General features: G+C 40.5%; 1 protein-coding gene across 1 annotated transcript; it reads right to left on the minus strand.

Annotated features, from left to right (window-relative positions):
• Positions 1-1,538: 1,538 nt before the first annotated feature.
• On the minus strand, positions 1,539-24,283 carry RB195_000706 (uncharacterized protein; the record flags this gene model as incomplete). The annotated part of the gene is made up of 29 exons (XM_064197185.1): positions 1,539-1,616; positions 2,755-2,879; positions 3,135-3,320; positions 3,386-3,514; positions 4,289-4,444; positions 4,494-4,622; positions 5,121-5,232; positions 5,285-5,356; positions 5,409-5,527; positions 5,579-5,702; positions 5,761-5,821; positions 5,881-6,040; positions 6,327-6,402; positions 6,464-6,541; positions 6,601-6,734; positions 6,797-6,915; positions 7,124-7,283; positions 7,341-7,461; positions 10,261-10,421; positions 10,482-10,634; positions 10,688-10,822; positions 11,959-12,146; positions 12,303-12,402; positions 15,621-15,714; positions 15,765-15,873; positions 20,947-21,067; positions 23,240-23,424; positions 23,493-23,607; positions 24,217-24,283. 29 exons carry the CDS (start codon positions 24,281-24,283, stop codon positions 1,539-1,541), a joined length of 3,567 nt encoding a protein of 1,188 aa, XP_064053066.1.
• Positions 24,284-25,040: the final 757 nt, after the last annotated feature.

Below are 25,040 nucleotides of genomic sequence, written 5' to 3' on the forward strand. Positions count from 1 at the left end.
TTCCTCTCTTCATTTGTAAAATTTGTTCATGCTTTAAATATCAAATAAAAATTATATCTGCATTTCCTCGATTATATGCACCTGACAAGTTCTCTGATAAGTTCAATAAAATTCCACTTAAAAATCGAACGATTTACTCGTTAACAGTCCTGAAATCCATGAGAGTATTAAACGTGTGCAATGATAGATGTAGGTTACTTTGATTTTCCAAGCAATAAAGAAGTTCACCACCCGAAATAAAAGTCTATGATAATCTTAGTCCTCTGCTGAGAAAACTGTTACAAGACTTAACTTTACAATACCAAGATTTTAAGAGAGCGATGTATTCGAGTACATATTTTCCTTAAACCTAAAGCAAGCTCACAAAAAAAGAAAGTATAGTAGGCTCTAAACCTGGGATCGACGTGGGATATTATGGCGAACTACAACGATAGATGGTGGTAGTAAGGATCCACATGAATCCTAACCGCTACGCTCCACCGCGCCGCTTCGAGCTCAGGCGCTTGCCCAACTATCATAGAAACTACGTTTTGACGCTATTATAGAAAGACAGCCTCTTTTCTGAAGGTGTCTTATTATCTATTTGAGTGACTGAAGTACTTAGAAACGGAGTATCCGTAAATCGAGAATTAGTTACTTTTGAATAGTTCGAAGTGTTGAGCAACTCAGTTGACCGGATAACAGAAACGAAAAATTCAGTTAGCAATTTGAAAAGAGCAGCATTATTGTCAATGACAAATAGAGCTGCACTAGGGTTAAAACGACATGAAACACTACGCAGTTGCGTACGCGGCTTTTCTCGCGGCGCTTCGGTGGAGCGTAGCGGCTAGGAAAGTGGTGAAATCCTTGCTGCACCACTCATCGCTGCGGTTTGCGACAGTCCCTGATCGGTTTCAACTACTGCCTCCACCACGCCGTTTCGAGCGCGTACGCAAATGCAACTACACTTTTGATCCATGTCGTTTTAACCCGACTATAGCCCCGGCTTCCCTCAAATGATTTCAAAATATATAAAAAATCACAAATGTAGAACATGTTTTGGCGTCTTCGGAGGGATAAATAGACAGTAGAAACTTTTTGTAACGTTTCAAAGTACGTACAATCTGCTTTATTCGCCGATGAAAGATGAAGAAACAATTTTCGTGTGAATAAAGCAATTAGATACACGTGCAGTCATTTATGCAACAGCAAAATCTACAAAAAAAAATAACAACGGAAAACGAGATAGACGCATAGAAAACAAGAAAGAATGGCAGCAGTGTGACAGTGCAGAATATTCAGAACGACAGCGAAATGGCAACAGAAAACGGCAGCATCAAAAGTAATTCACAGCTAGATACACAAAGAGTTTGCAGAAAATCCATACACAACCGCATTCATCGCATAGCTCGAGCCACGACCGACTGCGTGTTAACAGGCATTGACCGTGGAAAAACAGTGATTACATGGTGGTCAACAGATAAAAACAACAAGCTTGGAGATACTGCACAATCTCTCGCGGAGCGAGTCTCTTTTTTTAGGAGAAATTTGTGCTTGAGCTACGTTTTATACCCATACTGATACTCAAGAAATTGTCGTTCTTCATCGGTCTCCAACTGGTGACCAATCTCCATTTCCTAAATCAAAAGGCTTTTTTCTCCTCATTACTCAGTTCCAATTTTCAAAGCCTAACCACTTGATCTTGGATGTGGTAGCATTTCACAGCTCATTGGTAAACAATACTTTTTCAAAAAGAACTGAAAAGAAGTGGTTTAACACTCCCATTCTAGAGGGTGTCTCGTACGATTCGAATATTATCATTTACTGTTAAGGAGATCAGGAAACGCAGCTATCAAGCGGATGAGAATTACTCATACTTAACTAATGTGGTGCCATTTGATCGATTTCTTGTTTTCGTTCAATTTCGACTTTAGTAAAATCTAAAAGAATCGCTTTAAGATAATTTACATAATACTAGCATTACTACCACGTCAACTTATTATTTCCCATTATTCTATTCTATGTTCACTTCCATAATTTCGTCCTCGCCCTCCTCCTTTGGAGAAGTTCATCTGCCAGATGTTCACCTACGGGGTGTTGGTCATAACTATGATGTGTGTTTTGTACATTAACGTTATTTTGTTAGGAATCCATCTACCATTATGTAACTTGGGGAACTGCGCAAAAATGTGCTTCCTAAAGTAATGTCATAATCACGAACAGCTTCCTTGAAAACCATTTCGACGGAATCTCAAAGTGAAGGTTCAATTTTCTTTCGTAAATGTGGAGTAGCGAGATTATTAGACAAGTAAAAGATGATGGTATTGCTGCCCACACAATCGAAGAACAAAAACAATGGATTTAAAAATGGAACGGGGACGATTTCCAGCGGCAAAATGAGCTCTTCATATAGTCGGGCCAAAACGACATGAGATATGGACAGCTACGTAAGCGGCTGCGCTCGAACCGGGGGTGGGGTGGAGCGTAGCGGTTGGGATCGTGTAAGGATCCTCGCTACCGCAACCCATCTCTGCAATTCGCCATGCTCCCACCTCGATTCTTCCGATTTTTTTGTCTCTACCGCGCCGCTTCGAGCGCAGCCACTTACGCAATTGTACGTGCTTCATGTCGTTTTGAGCAGACTACACTTGAACTATAAATTTCTAGGTGATACTTCAAGAAAATAACATCTAGAAATTACGAGTAAGAAAACCTATATATTCAGCATCATCTTGATCTCAAAGAGAAAGTTCAAGAAATGTGAAAAAACCGAACCTTCCTACGAACGGCGTAGTTCCCTCCTCTTCTTTCTTCGCAGCAACACGTGACAAGTATAGAAAGGAGAGCGATTGCTACAGCACAGAGGACAGCAATGAACCAAGCGGCGTTCCGCAGTGATTCTGAAAATCAGTAATAATAATAATAATATAATATAATATAATATCATAAAATATAGTGCGATGTAATGTAATGCATATTCTCCTGAATCTAGAATATATTGGAAAAGTGTGATGCTCTTCTGATTGAAGTAGAGGAAAACAGGAGTATGTGTCGAAAGAGAAATAACATGCGATGCATTGCTTGCACACGCTTATTAAATAAATTCTGCCTTGATTATACATTGGAGAAATGTGGAATAATTCCTAAATTGCTACCTTGATTTAGATGAGAGACGCTCTCACTGCTCATCGTGGTCACAAACTTCGGTTGACTATAGGACATACGATTTCCGTCCTTCGAAACACCAGTCAGCTGGTACTTTGAACCCTCACGTAGACCGGTTATAGTTAGCCGTTCATGAGGAAGGTAGATCATAGGTGATTCGAAATATTCCGTGGAATCTACAAGTACAATTGTCTTGCTGCTTCATGGGCGTTGAATATCTCTTTTCAACTTTGTAACAAACCTGCTAATGAGTAGTTCACAAAGAATGCAGATCCAGGCATTCGCCAAACATTGTGATTTGATGGTTTCCATTCCACTTCCACCCGATCCAGCAAAACGTTCTTGACTTCGAAGACAGGGGGATCAGGATCTGCAGCAAAAATAATTAAGCTTTTGGAAAATATTGAAAATAATAGTGAGGAAAAACTCTCCACAAAAAAAAAAAACTGAATTAGTACTTTATCATATCTCTTATCATATCATTAAAAAATGTCGAAACAAGGACGTTTAAGAGTACGATCTAAGGTGATGAAGACCAAACTATCCTTCTGGTTCCGACAGTAGATGGTAACGTTGGAGATTTGTTAGAAACGGCCTTTTAGGCAAGAGACCAACTTTCAATAGTCCATAAATTTCCCACAAAGCGGTTATGGGATTATAGACTTGCGATATTCTCTTCAAACTGTCAACTCTGGATGGAGGGCCGACTTTGGAGAATAATATTTGATTACCTAACCATACAGTTCAAACGATAGGTGCAATTCAGTCAAAAGTCACAAGGTATGGTGGATGGATAATCGGATGAATAACGGTTGCATTACAATTATCTTTTCAAACAAATGGTCACACATGTCAACCTGCAAGAAGCCTGAACTTTCTACTCATGAGCAAAAATAAAGACTACCATGAGTGAAACCCTGTAATTTTTGGTCTCTTGGAAATATTGCAGGATGTTGACGGTGATTATTGTAATTATTTGCATTTATGTAGGAAATCTCCAAGAAGTGGATGTAAAATAATCCTAAAAAGAACAAATACAAGCTGTATCTTCTAGTATCCACAAATGAGAGTCAAACATTTATGAATGGGATATGAGAAAAGCAATGCACATGCATGATCCACTCCTCTAAATCAAATAACTCACTTCTAGTCGGCCAGGTTCTTACAGGTCTCACAGTCCTCGCTCCTTCGCCAGCGCTCGTCTCACCCCATACAGACACTTTGTAAACGGAATCTGGTTCGCATTTCTCGTGCAAGTAGGCCATCTGACGATGCAACACGTAGGTCTCCTCGGTTTCGTCTAAAGAAGCGATTGTCTGAGATCTTCAAATGGTAATGGAAGTAAGTACTTTTTTCGCTCTCAAAGGAGAGAAAATAGCCTCGCAGCTGTCCATTCGGATGCTTTGGCGGCTCCCATAACGTGAGAATTGCATGGGCTCCCACGGCGAATACCCGCATATTGTGAACCTTAGAAGGCACTGAAAATACAAGAAAAATGAGCAGGACATATATTCAAAATCATCAAAATATATAAACATGAGGAATTATTATTGTAAAAGGATCTACTACTAAAATAATTAGGCTTGAAACTGAACCATACATAACTGAAGTGCTTGAAAAAAGGCTTTATGAGCTGGAATCTGTAAATTAGGGACCATTACCTGAAACTAATACTCCAAGTACTCTAAGTACTTACTCTAAGTAAGTAAGTAAGTAAGTAAGTAAGTAAGATGATGATAATGATGATGATAAATTGATGACTAATGATTAACCCAAAGTACTAGAGTGGCGACTAAAAATTCAGTAGTAATAGAACTGCTGGAAATTCAATAAAAATCGAAGGCAACATCTATAGGGGTCAATGACTTCAAACTCCCAAAACCTCCTTTCAGTGTTATTAAAGAGGCTTGCCAAGGGAAGAATCCACTAAATATGACCCATCCACGAATTTGCAAAACTCGGCAAACCTAACTCACATCCTTCAGGAGTTGTAAGATGGATAGCTGGACTCGGTTCGCTAGCGTGCCTTCGATTTTTCGTTCGAATCACCGCCGTATAGTTCGAGTTGGCGGAGAGAGTAGTGATTAACTAAAACTAGCACAATTACCCTTAACATTCTCGTAAACTTGTCGTATGTCACCTTTTTGGACTGCGTCGAAGGAATCAACAAGCGGTATTTACGAGCAGGGAGAGTATCACGCCAAAATTCGATCTGAAAGTACCATTCTTGAGAAAATTGCCCTGAAGAAACATCGACAACGTACTTCGTAGCCTCGGAAGTGGCCTCTCACACTGGATTCAGGTACGGGTTCCCACCCAAAGATTACAGACGAAAAATTCACCACCTTTTCAATTTTGAAGTTGCTAGGAGGAAATTCGGGCACTGAAAAGATTGAATTTCAATGTAAAGAAACAACAGATAGCAAAATTCTACCATCTTCTCCTGAAAATCCTTTTATCGTCTCAGGCTCCAGAATACTAGGACCAATAGCATTAACAGCGCGAACTTGTACAAGAAATTCGCGGAAGGTTGGCTGTTCGCGAATGATTGTATGATTCTAGGATTCAATTTTGTCATTATCTACCATAGAGAACAACGGATGTGTTAAAACTAACTGCCATAGAGTCTTCCACAAGGAATTCCGTCCAGGCAGAATGAGGCTCATTCAACTTGTACCTGACATTAGACCGATTTCAGAAAAGTATGTATCAGAAGAACAGATACTGTCGTCATACCTCACAAGATACTGCAAATTAGGTGCATTCCAGTAATATTTGTCCATAGGGGTCCAATAAACAACCAAATTATCCGCCTCGGTGCCATCAGCTCTAACATTTGATGGGTTTGAATAGGGGAACGACGGCCTCGTTTGGCATGAAACCGTCTGCATCAAATCTATAAAGGAACACTTACGCTCTTATTCTGCAACTGTTTAGTTTGACCATTAATGCTCGTGCAGCGCAGCGATTTGAATGCGGAGTGTTTACCTCAGTTGAATAAATTTGATGCGTACCATAACTTTTCATGAAACACTACAATTCCACATGAGTTTTCATCTAAAATTGTGCATTCTTTTGTTATTTCCACCGTAAGATTTTTAAAGGTCGGAGGAACACCGATAGATGTCGAACGCAGGTGACTAGCAGACTTAGGTAGTCACTAGAACGCCCAAAATTCGTACCTTCGTCGTCTAGAGCGGCATTCAGGTCCGAACGTCCGTGAGCGTTTTCGGCGATAACACGGAACGTGTAGTTTACCTGAAAGAATAACATATAGAAATAAAGAATAACATAGTATCATGACGATGCAGCATCTTACCCAAGGAGTTAGAGTGACGTCAGCCTCAAAAAACTCCTTTTCAATATTCAACTCGTCGACAACGCGCTCCCAGACGTTCTAAATTAAAAATATTGTAAGCAGTAATGCAGCACCCAATCACCTTAATTCAGCTGAACCTTTCGGAAATCAGTATGCATTTCAACGGTGTACTTTTTGATGTGATCACCATGCTCATCAGCAGCTCTCCATTTTATTACCGCCTTTCTTTCGGAACATATTACTGGCTCCACTATTGGGTGAGCAGGAACATCTGAATTCATATTCGGGTCAGCCCAGTTATTTGCTCACAAGAGTTCTTGAGTTAAAACCTACCTTTCACAATAAGCTTCATCGACGCCAACTTGACGTCAACGTCGGTAATTGCAGCACAGTCAACTGTACCCGAATGTCTACCTCTAACGGAATTTATGCGAAGTCGATCCGAGAGCACGCTAAATATAAGGAAGAAATACTCTTTTGCTAATATATCAACTCCAAATGTGTTCAACCGAGTTATATCAATGCTCATTCAATTGATCCAAGAAAGAAAGTGTGTAAAGTAGAGAGGCGCGTGTGTTGTGGCGACGCGTCGCGTCCACCTGGTCGAACACCCTCCGTCCCGGGCGTGCGCTAGGTTTGAGATTGAACATCTATACTTACTGAAATACGCTGCTCTCGTTTATTAGCCTGCCGTTGATCGTCCACTTGTAATGAATTTCCAATCGCGGATCTGCTACAGCTTCACAATGAAGCTCTGCTGAACTCCCAGCTTCTAGAACCAACTTCTGTGGTGAAGGAATTTTAACGAAGTATGTCGGTTCTGGAAAAGGGGCGGAATGAGAAAAAGACGTAATGGGTATAAAAAAGAAACACTTACTAAACACTTGAAGTCTGTTCGTTGCTCGCCCAATTCCATACTTGTTTGACACATTACAATAGTATAGACCTTCATCAGCACTGCTCAAGTCGTGTATGATAAAGGTGTTGTTTGCGAGAAGCTAAAAGTAGTTTTACCGTGAATAGAAAGCGTTTCATCTAAAAGAAGGAAATGGAATCTCATCACTATTTGACTACAGCCATTTTATTTTATCAATGATTGTAACGGGCCGCGTATATATGCCTGATTGCTATCTGTCCGTGTTTCTTTTACTAAAAGCAATCAGGCATCTGAGTATACGCCCGTCCCTCTATCCCTCCCCTCCTCTCCTTACAAGCTATACAACTTGCGTTATTACATGAACTATGTTCTCCAGACATTACTAAAAGGTGTTGTTGTCCAGGATACTGTCAGAGGCCCTCAAAGGCTAGATTCCTGGAAGGAATATCGAATCTTTGGCAGCAAACATCATTAATGATGAAATGCCGGTCACTATCGAGTGAACTCCAAGAAGACTCCAAGACCATCTATTGCGGCGATGCTGGTGAAAGGAAAGGAGGCTGCGCAATAGCTGCAATAGGAACGATTACAACATCCTTGTGGAGGAGTTTGGCTCGTCAAGATGCGCTTTTCTACGATTGCGGGATCGCAGACGACTCAAACTCTGGATCTGTAAATGATCACACACACACACACACCTATTTAGACCGCTGAGAACAACAACAAGGACGTTCCTTGATTACGTTTCGACAAGGAACATCCCCATGTCGGGTATCCAAGAATGTAGAGTTGTCAGGGACGTCACATTCGATTTCGACCACTGCCTAGCTCTTCTCAGCTTGAAAGCAAGGTTCCAGAAAAGAAGCCGCGGTTCAGGAGGAGTCAAGTAGGATTTTCAAACATCGCAAAGAAACCATCCGCGATGAACAAGTCGTCATTCGTTCAACTATCAACGATTGAGGTGTTTTTTGACAGGAGTAATCGAAACGTGGAAGCAACATACAGTTGAGCACTGTCCCGTTGATGTCGCCTTAACACCACCGGTTTCCTCCTTGGTCGATCGAGTACGCCGATACTGTAGTAGTTTTCGTTCCAAGTAGTGCAAAGTTGCAACATGTCGTCAACTTCGTATCGAAATTAATTGCATGAGCTGACAAATGCAAGCAGACTCTCCTCAAAGTTGATCAGGACCACCAAATTAACTCGTGGATAAAGGATAAAAGGATAAAGTGTCTGGCGTTAATCAATCCGCTTGGGATGCGCTCCCACGTTCACTTGAAATCAGAATCGTTTGAGGTTTACGAACGTGTAACTGGCCTATACAATGACTTGCGGTGGCTAGCCGACGTGTTAAGCCAATGTTTTTATCCTCCCAGACAAGTCTGGTACAAATTTATCGACCCTGGAGGGATGAAAGGCTTGGTGAGCACTGGGGCGGATTCGAACCTCCGATCGATCGTGAACCAGGAAGCGGAACCTCCAACCGCTACACTACACCCGCCCTTAACTCGTGGATGAGTTCTATTATTTGGTTGTATGCCAAAGAACGAAGGTAGCTACGAGAGAGATATTCAGCAAAGAGGAGCCTCTTTGATCTAGTGCCTGTGGTCGGCCCTTATCGCCATTGATTGTCAGGCTGCAAGTGTACCAAACTGCAATTCGTCCCATCATGATCAAAAAATCGGAGACGTGTCGGTTGCTTGGAAAAGAAGATGCTTAGGAGAAAACTTGGCTACATCTGCCCAATGATGTGCCATAACGAAGAACTTTACGAAGAGATGGATACGATGTATCGGCGAATCACATGAGGAAAACATCAACATCTCGCCTATACCTCTAAAGTAGTCGCAGAAAAACGTTCTCGCTTTCTTGGTCACATTATTACGAACAAATGAGATCGGCTTTTCCACGTTGTCTTGAGGAATTTTCTGTAGGTTAGCGTCTTCCCAAAAGCATAAATTTTGTGGATTGACCGGCCAGATGTCTCACACGTCACAACAGTATGTTATGAAGAATAATTCTTCCTTAATCTGCATATTAGGGGATACCTGCATGAGGATCGGAATCGGTAAGAGGTTCCAATGTGAGTGCACGGTCGACGGTTCGAAACTACTAAGCCTTTCATCCTCTCGGGATCGAAAAGTTGGTATCAAACTTGTCTAGAAGGATAAAAAACACTGATTCGACACATTGGTTCCCCCTTGCAATTCACTGTATGTGCACATGGTTACACTACAGCGAATTGCAAGGGTTTGAAAGTGAGCACACGCGTCCATGAACTTCAAACGATTTGAAGTCGGATGCGGCACGCCCCACAGAGATTGATCAACGCCGTGCACTTTATCCTTTCACTCCTAACATCTCTGAACGTTCTTTAACGGTTAAGTGCAAATGTCTAATAGTTCTTCTACTTGCCGAAAACAAAAGATTGGCTACAGCCAAGAGGAAACCGAGTGAATCTCTGAAAGTAGCATCTTACCCAAGTAGTTCCCGTCACCTGCATATGAAATAATTTAAATATAACAAAATAATCTTGTAGTAGGTGCAAGATTTCGCCAATCCAAAAATGTCTTAGACGATTGTTTCTGAGAGACTGCAAAAGTAGGACTCAAGGCACTAGCGGCATTGTTATGGAATAATAGCAACCGCGATTTCGAACAACCACACATCTGTCTGGCGCAAAAAAAAAGTTTTTAAGGGTGGTAAAGAATTAGGGAAGCATAAATCATTTTAGTGTACTACTCACTTTTTCTGATGATTCACAATGATGCACTTAGCAATGAGTTACGATCAGAGATGAGAAAATAAATAATGACAATTCTCGAAGCCTCCCACTGGGAGGTTCTTGGAGGTTTGCAAATGACCATTTTTTAAATCTTTGTACGCAGCAAATAAGTCGCTGTGATAGCATCTTCTATACCTGTGTTTTCCCTTCGATAACCCGTAGCGGAGTGTCATCGGCGTCCACCCATCTCACGACCGGATCCGGTGCTGCTTCTACATCACAGTTCAAGGAAACGGTACTTCTCAGTACAACCTTCCAAACTCGATGCGTAGGCATTAGAAAACGAGGGGCATGAGCTAAAAAGAGTAAAATTTGGAAAATAAAGATAACTTCAGTCCATAAAAGGGAAGGACTACCTTTGACATTCACGAATGCATTGGCATAGACGTAACCCAGTGGATTGGATGCATTACATTGATAAACTCCAGTGTCGAGATCGTGGTTCAGTGAGGATAATCTCAGTACGCGACCATTGTCCAGTAACAGTCGGCGAGGATCTTCTCCGAGTTCTGAAGATGCGTTTCAGCAGATACTTACATTTAGCGAAAGGTAGATGTGTTACCGTGTAGCGGCTTTCCGTTCATACTCCAGCGCACTATGGGTGCAGGACGCCCGGAAGCAAGACATTCCAGTTCAGTGGTGCTCTCTTCCGATTGTTCAATGTCTTTTGGAGGATCGAAGTCCCAATATGGGGCAGCTGGAAATTGAAAGGAAAAAATCCATTTAAAAAAAACGAAATAGTTAGCAGTAATAGCACCATCAAGATAACTACTCTTTTTTATTTCTATAACTTAGTATAATTTGAAAGAAAAGAAACAAAACAAAAATGAATCAGACGTTGTATTTATATGTTTTCCACGGTGAGAGCTGCGCATCCGTTGCAGCGTAGGCTCCTCTAACCTCTTTTTGCACTGCCCTTACCGTAAGAGGATTGCTTTCGTCTGGCTGAATGCCTTTGATTTGATGATTACACATTGAGCTTAGCATTTTTATCCTAGTTGGACAATCTGTATGAAAATGTAAAAAAAATGCCTTGTTTTTCACCGGCAAGGAAGTGCGGATCACTTTTTGACAGAGCCCTCAAAGGAATGAAGTAAATTGAATCAGGCGAACAACAATAACCTCTGCTTAAACATTACTTCTCAATGAGGAGTCTGAGAAAAACTATATGGACTGTTTGACTTCGAATATCTCGGCACGGGGAAATTGTAGTTGAAAGGGGGCCCACTCAATGGGGCCCTTATTTCTGGACGCTCCATCTTACTTTTTTCTCTTAGTAACTTTAGCTTACATGTGCTTAGATCCTCTAAAACTAATGCTTCAGTCCTAGGGCCCCGATTGATTTAGTTACTTACTTCCAAAAATAAGGGCGCCATTGAGTGCCCTCTCCCCCCACCTCCGCCTGAACTTCATTTTACCCCACGCTCCCCTCTCAAGAACACCTCTGTAGCCATTTAGGCTGAGCCAGTTTGAATGCATATATAAACAGGGCGTTCATCTCAAAACACAAAGAAGTTGGCTTGCATTCAAAACAGCCAAAATTCATTCCAACAAGTACAACAAGGACATTTATGGGTTGAGTAGAAGTCAAAATAAAAATCTTAGTGCACCGTCAAGAAACAATTGTTGTGCTCCCTGAGACATAATTCTAAAAGATGGTTTTGTTAATGGTGATTACTTGAAAAAAGACAAAGTAAGGATGGTGAGCTACAGTGTTCTGTGCACTACAGCTAGTAATGAAGATCTTACCAAAAATCCAGATAAATTCGCTGAAATTAAACCTTTCTTCACCTTTTCTCAATTGAAGTATTGAATAGCAGCGAAGTCACTCACCCAAAACTCTTACATTCACTGAGTGGGAGAGATCCCCTGCTCGACACTCGTATCGTCCAGCATCTTCCGGATGAACATTCTCTACCAATAACGTCTTTCCGTAGTCGCTTTCCGGTGATGTTAGATCTTTCAGACGTGATTTTGGTAAGTTCCCATCCACTTTTGACCAGAAGACTACAGGAAGAGGACTGAAAACGACACTGACTCTCACTATGTCCTCAATTCTCTACTCTTGACTTCCATTCTTATTGTTTTGATGGAACAGCCTCAAAATTGAGCCTTCTAACTGGGCTAACCTGCAAACTCAATGCAAATCAAACTTCACAAATTGAGTGTCTACAAACCTTCCCCCGAAGATGCATTGCAGTCGCAGCGTACCTCCAGCCTTGACTGTTACTTCGCCAGGACTCACGTACAGCTTATGAACCTCTTCCTCGACTGGTCCTAAACGGAATCAATCGGTTACGGTAGCGAGTCCAAGCAGCATCTAAGTGTTGCACAGCGGGCTGCAGCTTTCGTATTACTTTGGGTCAGCAGATCAACAATAAAAAAGAATTTAAAGTAGGTTCTTTTGCATGAACGAACTGAAGTAGTTGTGTCCGTTTTGAATGCACCTAAATGGTGGAGGGGTCGCACTAAAGAATGGGTTAATCCGAACGTTTTAGAATATTCCTTGAGCTACGGTAGTTTTCTGATTCTACTGGGACTAAGAGAAAACTGTGGATGGCACTGCATGGTTTTTTTCAGGGATGGATTGTTAATGTTGCCTTCGATTCTGCCGAACCACTATTAGGTCCTACAACTAAGGTTTTCTTTTGAAATTCTTGAGTAAAAGTCTCGATTTACAACGGTTACGATGGATCCCATTATCCCTGATCATCGCTGAGTTGACCCCAGCGGAGAGCAGTTATTTTCGTGCTTTCGCACTGCATTCTGGTTGGCGAGTCCATAACTCATCGAACTCGTTGCGTTCCGCACAAATGGCGTGCCGATTGATTACGTAAAAACGGTCATAAAACTGCCTAAGCATTTCTATCCAACAAATCAAAGTGGCCACTCAACTAATGGCGCAATGCTAGTTTTTCTCTGGAGCACACGAGGAGGCGAACGCACATCGCGTCAAAGATTAGAGAAATTTCTGAACAGATGGCCGTTCAGTGCGAACTGGGTGTCTGCATGTGGAATGGAAATTGAGGTAATCTTTTGAAAATGGAAAGAGTATTATAAAATGCTAATAACTTGGTTATGGTAACATTGTGATGCCGTAACTAAATTCTAATTGGTTTTTTTAGCTCTAATAAGGACAAGAGAAATTCTGAAGACCGATATAGCCGGAAACAAGCAGCACCATGGATAAACATTCAACTGAACCAGCTGTAGCAGTTTTTCCGAGAAGATCTTCTCTAGCTGACGATATTTCAGAATCAATTCCTGTCTTCGTTGCAATTCTTCTTCATACTGTTCTTGTGCAGATTTGATTTTCTTCACTGACTTGATAACTCTTCATCATAACCTGGTTCCATCATTCTTCCTATTCATTCATTTTGTAGTTATGTCGATAAACGATATAACGCATAATTTCTTCACGCACACAGAAGAGAAAAATGAACTAGAATATAATAACCTAGCAGAAATTTCCGACAACTTCCTTTTTGGTGAATTTGACCACCAATTAGTGCTCACATACGTGCAGGGAAGCAATGGAAAAAAGAAGTTGTCCTCTTTCTATCGCCAACTCAGTACTCATGCATATACTCCACTTATAGCGCAGTGGATGTGGTGCAGGTATAAGAGGTTATCTCTACGCGGTCGTTCCTGTTAGTTCGAAATCCCCCAGTGCCAACCACGCCTCTTGCATTCCATCCCTTCGTGATCGATAAATTAGTAGTAATAAATTAATATTAATTAGATTCGACTAGGGCGGGGACGGGACGCGAGGGCAAGGGAAGGGACGCATTATACATTTTTTGCCTCCGCAAGTCATTCTACGGGATACATAAAAAAATTCTACGCTTCTGAATTGAAATCGAATGCACTGATGCATACTTTATAAAGAGGATTGATTAATGCTGACCACTTCATCTTTTTACCTAGTTTCCTTAGCACCAAGTATTGTGTCTAGGTGGAAGAAAGCCATTACTCGCACAAATCCGGCGACTTTTCGCAAACAAGTTCCATCCTATCTACCTTACATTTCTAATAACATTAGCAGGGCGGTACGGAGGTGTCTACGCTAAGCGGATCTACAGAATTACGTGAGAGTTGCGGAAATACTACCAATGAACCTCAATTGTCAGCTGGTCCGTAATCGTGCGTATGACCGACTCTGCACAACTCCCAGCTGCGTGGTTTGTCCATATGGCAGGTAGGGTGATTGTATGTTCTCAGGAGTGGTGTATCGTATCACGTGCAGATCGTGTGGGGACGATTACATGGGGAAACGGGACGGCCACTCTATTATATTCGAATAAAGGAGCATCTAGAAGGGCTCGCAAAATCTAAGCTCTCCACCTCGCGCGAAGCGCACCGTAGAAAACGTCATGGAAGCTCTGAAACGGAGGTAGAAGTTACGATACTATTCTTTAAGTCCGAGACTGCAGAACACTTGAGGCATTTTGGATGACCGCCAAAAGTCCAAAAATGAAAAGAAAGGACGAGTGCATTGCGATCACAAACGAACTAGCCCCATATCAAGCTCTGTGTGGGTTTTCATGTACGGGACGGGCCGTCAGGCCCCTTATAAAAACCCTTGTGATTCATAAATGTGGTGGTCTGTTACGTTACGAGATCCTGGAAATGAGGTAAGCACTAGCTGAAGGGTTGTTCTTTGAGTATGCACATCGTTCGAATATCTTGCTTACAGTAATAGGGTGCTTAGGAGGATAAGTCACTTATGGCTCTGATCTCCTAGGTTCCGACTAAGGCGATAAAGCCGAAGTTGTTAGTGTTAGTTAATGTTAGCTCTTTTATCCAACCGTTTTCTTAACATTCGAATATAAAGAGAGATCGGATGTAAGCTCCAGTTCCTCCTGAGCTGTGCTATTCATGACCAAACTTTGAGCCTTGAAGCTTTGAACGTTTGGAATAATTTTCGCTGTTTTTCGTTGCTTTTATCACTAGTAAATAAGCGCCTGGACGTAATCCACAAATATCATGAGAAAAATGGAATCCAGCCATAAGTCCATAACGATCCGAAAGATTTAGAGGTATCAGTTCACCGAACCACCGAACCCTACGATAACGCATCCATCAGAATGAGGAGACGTAAGGTGGCGCGACGTAGCACAGAAATGCATACTGTTCAGCAACAACTTTCTAGACGGTCTTTCATTCTTTGGGGTTCGTTGGAAGTTATTGTTGTTAATTAGCCATCTTAATTATGGATTAAGAGTGCATCTTTTCCACAATTTCAATCCCCGTTTTTTCCTAAACTGACATGATTTTTAGAGAGTGATTTGTGCAGGACTCCGCAAAAAAAAAAACGTTTTGCAAGTTCTCTCGAGTTTTTTTTCCCCTCCAGAAGTACATACGATGCCTCGATGTATCCAGTGCACATTTCTCTCCTTGTCCCATTCCTCTGCGAAACAGAATTGATAAATTATTAGTGCGAATACGTGGGATACTTTCGCCGAAGCACATGGAATAAAATAGTGATGACCAACCTTCTCTTTTTGTCACTTCTAACTGCACATGGTCTCCTGATCGATACTCTCCGTGCAGAACCGGAGAAGCGGCAGCGCATTCGTACACGAGATTCTAAGAGACATTGAATTTCTTAGTGATAACATATAGAATTACGAATATACCGGTCGTCCATCGTGAAGTTCTACGAAAGAGAATTGCAGTCTACCATCGCCATCGACAGTTATATGACGTCTTCGGATCGTCTCGATCACTGATCCCTGTTCTGTGTCCCTAAACGAACATAGCTGATCCACAAGCAGGATATTTATTTACCAACATAACATGACTTCATCTTGGCCAGAACAGTGCTAGTGTAAACGGCAATAGAAGCGGAAATGTTTGACGCTTATCTGCCACGGAAAGGACTGCGCCAGGCCCCACTGACAACGAGTTTGCCGATTTTTCCTTGAGTGTCTTGACATAGACAAATGTGTTTCCTTCTTCTTTTTTGGTGCACCATTCGTGTATGTGAATAAATAAATAAATAAATAAATAAATAAATGTTGGAAGTTTTCGATGTTCGGTTCGTTTCACTGGCAGGCAAGATTCAAGACAGAGTTTCCACGAATGACAGGAAACACCCCCTAGGAAACTAAAACCTGAGCTCAATTTGCACGACGAGGCAACTGTTTACACCCATTTCATTGAACAACTGAAGCCTAAGGTAAGGTGCACTTGTTGTGGTATTACCCGCCTGAAAACAACTCTTCACACCCATGCGAATAGTGAGTATCCACAACACTTTCATTTCATCGACCTTACAGGTGTAAAAAGTTGTTTCGTTGCGTAAATTAATCAATTTCCTAAAACTCTGATTCCTGGACTTCTGTTTTGAGTATTTGCTGATCAACAAGATCCAGATGCAAACTAATCCTCAGCTCTAAGGATTACTGATGGGAACCAATATTGGGAATGTCCCCGAACACTTCCGCAAGACCAGACCTTCGGAGATTTGATCTCTCCTTAAATTTGAATAAAATTGCAACGGGTATAACGATACTGGGAAAATAGAAGAAAGTGGGAAAAATAATAAATAAATAAAAATAAAAAGTAGAAATACTCCATAAAGCACAGATTTTCCCCTACAATTATGTTTTTTTTTTGCATTTGAGCAGAACACCATCTTTTTTTTCCGGTGGTCCTACCGCGACCAACCGCGATTCTTTATGAGCCGTCCACAAATGATAAAACATGAAGAAGGACAGGCGTTGATTTCTTTGTATGCACCAGTGACTTTTACTTCAATTCAGAATCGTGAAGGTCTTAGGAAAGTTAGTGCAACCAACAGAATAGTTTCCAAATTGTATCATACGAATATTTTACGAAATTAATTCCAGAAAAATAGATGAGATGCAGGAAAAAACCAAAAGCTCAGTCGCAAGCTCATAAAAATCAGTTCTAAAAAGTCGCAAAATTGCGAGATAAGTGAAAAGGAGAACAAAATTACCAGATTGTAGAGTTTTTTAATTAGAAATTTTTAAAAAAAAAAAGAATTATTCTAACAAATTTGACGTGGTGAGGGGATCTACGGTAAAAACTAGAAATAAAGTTCCAGATTGAGAAATCCTGGGTAGTTCCGCTCATATCTCCTTAGCCGTTGTAAAAAAAGCCTTTTATTTGGTCTTTGCGTTACCACCCCCCCTTGTCAACTCCTCTAAAGCTAGGCACGGTAGCCTATTTTGCAGAGATTTCAGATTTGAAGAGGAATTTGTTTCCAATCCTTCACCTTGGAGATTTTGCTTGGTGCCGCTACTTAAAGTCATAGATCAAGCTGATGGATTTTTAGCTCATAGAAGCTTGTCCGCGACCCCCAGCGAGATGAAATGTCGATGTTGAACATATTAGATTGATGACCGAGACAGAGGACGGAGATGACATAGTCGAAATTTATGGTGCCTCAAAAACCTGACCGAGGAATACATATTTTATGAGCAAAAATATTGGGCAGTCGCATAAGTCATTTTTTTCTATTACATTTCATTATAGGCAGCTGAATTTTACGAAACCTAGATTGAGAGATGAAAAAAAATTGTGAAAAATGAAAGAGAGTAAAAACAATCTAAAAAAGTTGTTCTTTTAATTTCTAGAAATAGAAGAAATATAGAACACCGCACTATTTTTGAGTGTTAGTCAATATTTGCCGTTTTCTGCGACGACACTAACCAAATGTGAGAAAAACATGTCTATCTGCGTACTTATATCGACTTTGCTGCTGCTCTTCCGAACTTCCGTCGAAAAAAGCGTATTTTCTTATTTGTTTACTCCCAATCGATTCACCAACAAAAACTATGATGCGGTATTTATTTTTATAGAGCTATAAAATCAACACGACCTCCAATTATGCCGAGATTCTTTGAAAGTCGAACATTTCATAAAATAAGGATATCTCTCTGAGGCTATGAAATTTTAGTGTTCTTCAGAGCCAAGGCTTGTGCATGGCTAAAAATAATTTTCCCCTGTTTTTAAATAGTCGTTCAAAGAAAGTTTATAGGTAAAGGAAAGTAATTATTTTGTGTATTTTCAAGTATTTTCCCTAGAAAGTTGTAATTATTTTGTTCAATTTTATCGCTCATCTCTAGTAGCGGCACGTCTGGTGTTGAAATATCCAGAATCCCTTGCATAGTACACATTCGATCAGCCCGAATTGTGAAACAAATCGAAAAAAAAGATGTGCTGACTAGTGTCTGAAACTCATCAACACGTTTGCAGACAATTTTCTATCTTATTTTCTCGGGAAAAAGTGTCATTTACTGGTAATACATTCGAAATTGCCATCTTGCATGTCTTCACATATGGATTTGCGTGCAACACTGGGAACAATTCCCTCCGGGATATTGCAAGGAAAACCGAAAAAAGTTTATGAAGTTTTTTTTTTGATGTTGTTTGTTGTTTCCACAAGAACTAATACAAAAATGAGCTAGGGAACGCCCTGCGAGGAAATTAAGAGAAATGAAAACGAAAAAAAAATAAAGAAAAAGAAAAGAAAATATTGCAAATAAAATAGTTTAAACTAACATTAAGCACTTAAATTAACAAATTATTGTAAAGTGTTTCTGCGTATAGAATTAAAGAAAGTTTTTTTTGTAGCGGTGACTTTAGGAGAGGTTTTCAATAACGATAGCGAGAACTCGGACTCCCTATTCAATTCCTAGAGTTCCTAGAACTGCAGTGCTCAATTTTCCCGACGAGGCAACTCTTTACGCTCATAGGAATGACAAAGTGAAATCCCGAAAGGTGTAGTCCATTACTCCGATGGGTGGTGTGAATTACCTCATAGGATAAATTGAGACCTTGGATTCTAGGGTTCGTAGGAGTGCTTTGCTTTCCCGAGGCTATTCCTGACAAATAATATCCCAAACCAAATTCCTTACCTACAGCTAAGGATTACAGTTAACATTATAGTTGTCGTTTATAATTAGTTGAAGCGTAATTCTGCTTAAAAATTTCAGTCCCTACTAGTCCACGTGCACAAAATGAGCAGCTTAACCCAGATATTCATTTATTTATTTATTGAAAACACCTGCAGATGTGCCATAAAACAAAAAAAAACAAGATGGAACAGAGCTCACTAGAATTTCGCCTGAATTTCACACAACAAGACCGGTCCTTCAAAGATAGGTTAGATATAACCACTACCAAACCAAATCTAAACCAAATTAGCCACATAGATCATAGAGACGGTGCTGCTACAGTATCTTCACCTTTTCTTTGCTTCAGTGCAACGTGCATTCAGGGCATGAAGAATGAATGCAAACACAAATAACTAATTACTCATCAATTCAATTTCAAGAAAATTCCCGTAATACCTCAGAGCCGGAGCGCGTGGCTCAACGAATTAGGCAAGGGTAATGCACGCGAGAACTCAATTAGTCGCTTTGTCACTAGTAGACCGCGGCGCCGCGAGAACAAAAATTCACTGCTTCTCCACTAAAAAAAAGTTACTGCCAAAGTTACAAATTTTACTAGTACCTAAATGAAAAATCCGTGCAGAGACAAAAATTTAGGATATATAGTGCATTTGTTAACGATATAGGCTAAGATGTGCGATCGTTTCCTATGATGAAACGCTCCGAGATAGCGATCGAAAAATACCGTATCTCAGGGACCTTTCAGCCAGTGAACTCTTCAACAAACATCCTAATTTTTGACTCAGCCTCTATAAACACATTTATTTCGGTTGCGGTGATAATTTAATTATTTTCATTGAGAATTCAAGAAGTCTTGATTGTGGAATCACTACTCTATTAATTTTCTCTCTGAGGATATTAAAATTGTTGAAGAATTACGAATATTCTGAATGTGAAGCACATTGTTGTTTGTTTACAAGTATGTAAGCTCGACCTTTCCAGAAAAAAAATAGATAAGGATAAGAGCACTACACCACTGTTACTTGAAATCCTCATAAGTGCAATGATTGTGAGATCTGTTCGGTGCGTTTTAGGAAGAAACTAAAAACGTCACTAAATCCCAGTAGATCCGCTTCATTGACGGTTAGCATCGTCTCTCATGGTACTTCTTAATAAATAAATATGAATTAATAATAAATAAAGTGACAGAAAAATTCAGGTCGAGACTACAAAGATTTGAACCACGGCTCTATGACCGCAATATTTCTCCAATAATGGTGCGTTGCATGATATTGGGAAGGAGAATTTTGGAAAACAGGGTGAGCAGCCGAGAAAGAAATGAATTAGCTAAAAAAAGAGTCTCAAGGAAGCATTGTGAAGAGCTTTGGGATGGGCTAAAGAAGGCGTGAAAATGGAAATATGTATATGGATAAACAGCTGTTACATCAAATCAACGTAAATCAAAGAGTCAATGAGTCAAAACGTCCCCACATTTTGTGGAAATGGATGAAATAAAAAAAAAAGAATTTCAAGGAAACCATTATGGAGACCTTGAGGATGATTTGTGGGTATTTCCTTCCAGCGATCCCACTAACCACCACTTGGTTTCGGTTTCAGGAACATTTGGGTAAGGTAGTCATTTTTGTGAAATGACTTCAAAAGAGAAAAAAAAACTGGAATACCGTTTTTTTGATAGGAGAGAACAATTGTGTAAATATGTCAAAATTCCACCAGGATTAACTTTCAGATGAAAAGATTTGGGGGAGCAGAAAGAAAGGACACGGAATTACCGCAATTATTTGCCCTTGTATGCATTTTATAAGAAGTTTTTTTCCGATACCCGTCTCATAAAGTTGGAAGTTTGCTTCTCTTCACTCTTACACAAGTATTTTTCTCTTTTCTACCTTTTCTTTCTGTCGTTTTTTCTCTCGATTTTCTCCCAGGAGAATTAACATGCCTGTAAAGCCAAAATAACGTCGGTGGCGGAATTCCACGTGGAGCAACACAATCGACGGTAAGCGATTCGCCTTCGATCACTTGAATTCGTCGTACCGGTCGTTGTGGGAAATGTTCCAACGCTGAAATATACGGACAATTGCACTTTTTTTAAAGTGTGTTTGTTATCTTCTTTTGAAATGAACCGCACAACCGGAGCAATCGGTAATTGCTTCTCGCGCGCCCCGTCAGTACACATGATGATTTTGTCATTGAGCAGTCGTATGCATAGCCGAGGAGGATTCCCACGAGGACTTCCACAACCCGTCCTCATCTAATCAGAGTGTTTTTCCCGTCACCAACAGACCACTAAGCGATCTCTAGCCTACTCTGTGATAAAGGACAATAAAACTCTTCGGAGGATTCCCCTAAGATTTCTTCTGGTGGTACTTCATTTTTTTTAGTGGACGAAAAATCAGTAATCAGTAAATAAGTAATAATTAATCTCACATGCTAAATTAGTAGGGAAATAAGTTTCTGTTTCATCGTCTTCCGGAATAGATTTTACTTCATTTTTTTTTCATTCGCTGAGTTTCGTGAACGCTCAGTCTGCTTAGAGGCATCACCCCACAAATCTGAGGTGGTACGGATTTCAGGTGTACGGGATTCATTCGTATACGGAGCCGTAGATTATGGATTCCGTCTATTTCTTCCTAATTGCCGTAAAAAACGGCCCGGAAGATACGGCTTCGAGCGTTCCGGCGCGCTATTTTCTACAACGAGTTCGATTGGAGCGCGCCAGCATTGTGCATGCGCCGCATCTTCCGGACCGTTTTTTACGGCAATTGGGAAGAAATGGACGGAATCACCCTTCTCTCCACAATGCATGATCCCGTATACGAATACTGATGCCTTTAATTAGAGACCAAAATACTCAAATAGAAACTCTTACTGGAAGAAAAATGACAAAACAACAACAAAATGAAAATGAAAATGAAAATGAAGAAAATGAAAGAAAAATATCCAGCGCTCAGCGTGACTACCATGGTCAGATCCAGGTTAGCACGCTCTTCCCTGCAAAACCCAACACATTGTTCGGTGGTTAGGCAGAATAATAGTCGTGTTATTTTCCTTCCTGTAATAGTTGTGAATTTTTCGAGAATTTTCCTACGTACTGTTTTGGGATTGTTATCGAATGTGGCAGCTCTTAAGGAGAAAAGCAAAAAACTCCCCTGATTCATTGGGTTACGGTGGTCACGTTACGTTGTGAATGCGTTTATTTTCTCGGTAATATTGTTAACATAATTACGTGACATTACGCTGCGGTCAGTGCGCTATTAGGGGATACGGTGACGAAATGAAGTATCCAGCGTTAATCCAGCTCAGCTCCTCAATGCACTCCCCATCTCTTCCCCCTCCGACACAGCGTGTGAGAAGTCAATTCGAAGACGAGACCAAAGAATTCTGTTCACCACCCCGAAATGGTCTATTCGAGTCTAATTAAATAAAGCTTTGGCACGTCAGAAATGGACAAACCGCAACGCTGTCAGCGGCAATGATTTTTCTGGATGTGAATAGCGAATGAATAAGTTAATGTACGTGGGTAAAATTACGGTGTTACAGGAAGCAGCAGAGTACTGCTATGCACATACACTTTGTTTTTTTATAAATATTTTTTATTTATTTATATTTATTTATTTTATTTTATCATATATATTGTATATTTGTGAGGTAAAAAACACACAAAAGCATTCATAATTTTTTTGCTAGCGATACTACTGTCTTTCTTATTCTGCTTGAAAAGCTCTTATATTTGCTTTGTATTTTTTAAAGCATATACACCGCATGAATAACTATGTAAATATGTAGGTCCATCTTTTTGAAATTTGAAAATTTAAAATTAAAATTACCCTTGATTTGGTCCGCTTTTCTTAGCCGAACTATGCACTCGGTTTTATGCATGGAATAGATCTATATACAAGAAAACGCAACGCACTTTTCGTGATTTCATATAGATGGAAACAGGAAATTCCCCTTTGGAAAAAGTTGGAAATAAATTCGATAAATAAGTCAAAAATTCAGGAATGATTGCTTAACCCTTTGAGAATGAGAACGTTTCCAAGATTTAGATTGAGAGCTATTAAAATACTCCAGCAGAAAAAAGTCTTCTTAAAATATTCCTTCATATTTCTCCGAATTAATCGCGAAATTACGGTAACAAGTGCCCACTAACTTTCAATATTAAATTCTGATAGCATAAATTGAATAGAAATGTTCTTGTCACAAGATAGACAAAAAAAAACGAGCAAACAAACCTCCAAGCCTTAAATGAACCTTATTTGAGACGGCAGTACCAAAAATATTCGAAACAAAACATTGGTAGTATCCTTCGTGATGTCTTCGTGGTCGAACAAACTGTATACTTCCGGACTGGCCAGCTCGAACCCATTCGATGTCGCCGCCAACCTTCAGTGGCACTCCATTCTTAAACCATGCAAATCTGCAAAGATTGCAAATCTGCGAGGCGAGGAGGGAGATGATGAGTTCCATGCAAAGAGTACAACTCACGATTCTGCGTTCTCTGACGCTTGGCATTTCAGTGTTGGCCGAGCATGGGGGCTGAGATTATCGTCCAGTTGGTACCAGACCTCTTCCGGCGGTTGTGCTAATAATTTAGGAGGTCCTAGACGGATGATACTTTGCAGAATTTTTCTCTTCACTCAGGTAGGTAAGAAACAGGACCGAAACTCAATAAAATATAAATAAAAGCAAAAGTTTTATTGGTAAATAACACTCAGATACATATACGAAGTGTAAAATATCTGTTTTGAACGATCCCTTAACTCATAATCTCCATTTTTCCGTGAGAAAAAGGTAGAAACTGCTAATTCAGTTACAAGAGGCTGCATCTGCCATGAAATATTCTCAAACTCGTACATCTTGTTCCCAAATTAAATTTTCTGCAAGATTTCGAAACTAGAACCATGGAAAGTCGTCAGCGGTTAGATGGACGACATTTTATTTGCGAGAAAAAACGCTCCCGGCCTGACAATTCCCATTTCGTTGATAGCCAAATCAACAGTTCCGGCAAAATATCGAATTATTTCGACAAATTTCCTCTTTTTTTTTCAAGAACTGTAACGGTAATGAAAGTTCGGAGGTGGAAATGCACGTAATCCTCTAAGAATAACTTTTCCACGGTGAGACCTCCATTCAGGAAAGGTGGAAGAAACATATTTAAATTTCAAAAAATAAAAATATAAATCATACTACACGCTGAAACAAAACCAACCAAATGCTGTTCCGGCATTTGCTAGTTCCCAAACTGCAAATGCCAACGCTAATGCTGCCACCACCATCTCATTGGGTCCACGGCGTTGTTATGGTCAGCGAGAATCTCCTGAAAAATTTTTTCCATTGAATCAAAGAAAAAATCCCGATATCATCACGGAAATGAATGAGAGAACGAAAAAATTACGAAGAAGTGTAAATTCAGGGAACACACACACAACATGCGTATGTGGTGGTGCCAGTCAGAAGGAGAAAATTAAAACAACCCAATCTGGACGAGCTAATTTGCAATCGAAATAAGAATCATTGCTAGAATAGCAATTGCCGTGTATTTGCATATCTCCTTATTACGACATCCACCGCAATTAGGGATAGACCAGCCGGAAGACATTAGCACACGCATTTTCTTCGTTAACACCTGCCTGTCTCTCGGGCGCTAAGCCGGGAAAAAAGTGAGGATGAAGAAGAAAAGATGAGGGCGGAATTGTCCGAAGAAGGACGAAGAGGAGGAATTTGATGTTCTATGGGATGGATCAAATGGGTTGTGACGCTCGTCAGCAGCGGCGTGCCCTTCCGGAATAGAGAATTGCAAGCACCAAAGGCAGACCGCCCTCTGCGAGCCACCCAAGTACGCCACCATCCTAGGAATCGAACTGTGGTTCCTCGATGTTAAAGGGAACGCCTCCTCCGTGTAGGCCTGATGTGGCTGTAACCTTTGAAAATTAGCTTCTGCACTCGTCGACGTTGAAACGATGAAAGAATCAATGATTTTGCAAGGGTCCGTGTTATTGGACGTTTCCGACATGAAGCAAAGGATAAAGTTGA

Source organism: Necator americanus, chromosome IV (assembly GCF_031761385.1).
Source record: "Necator americanus strain Aroian chromosome IV, whole genome shotgun sequence".
Taxonomy (NCBI): Eukaryota; Metazoa; Nematoda; class Chromadorea; order Rhabditida; family Ancylostomatidae; genus Necator; species Necator americanus.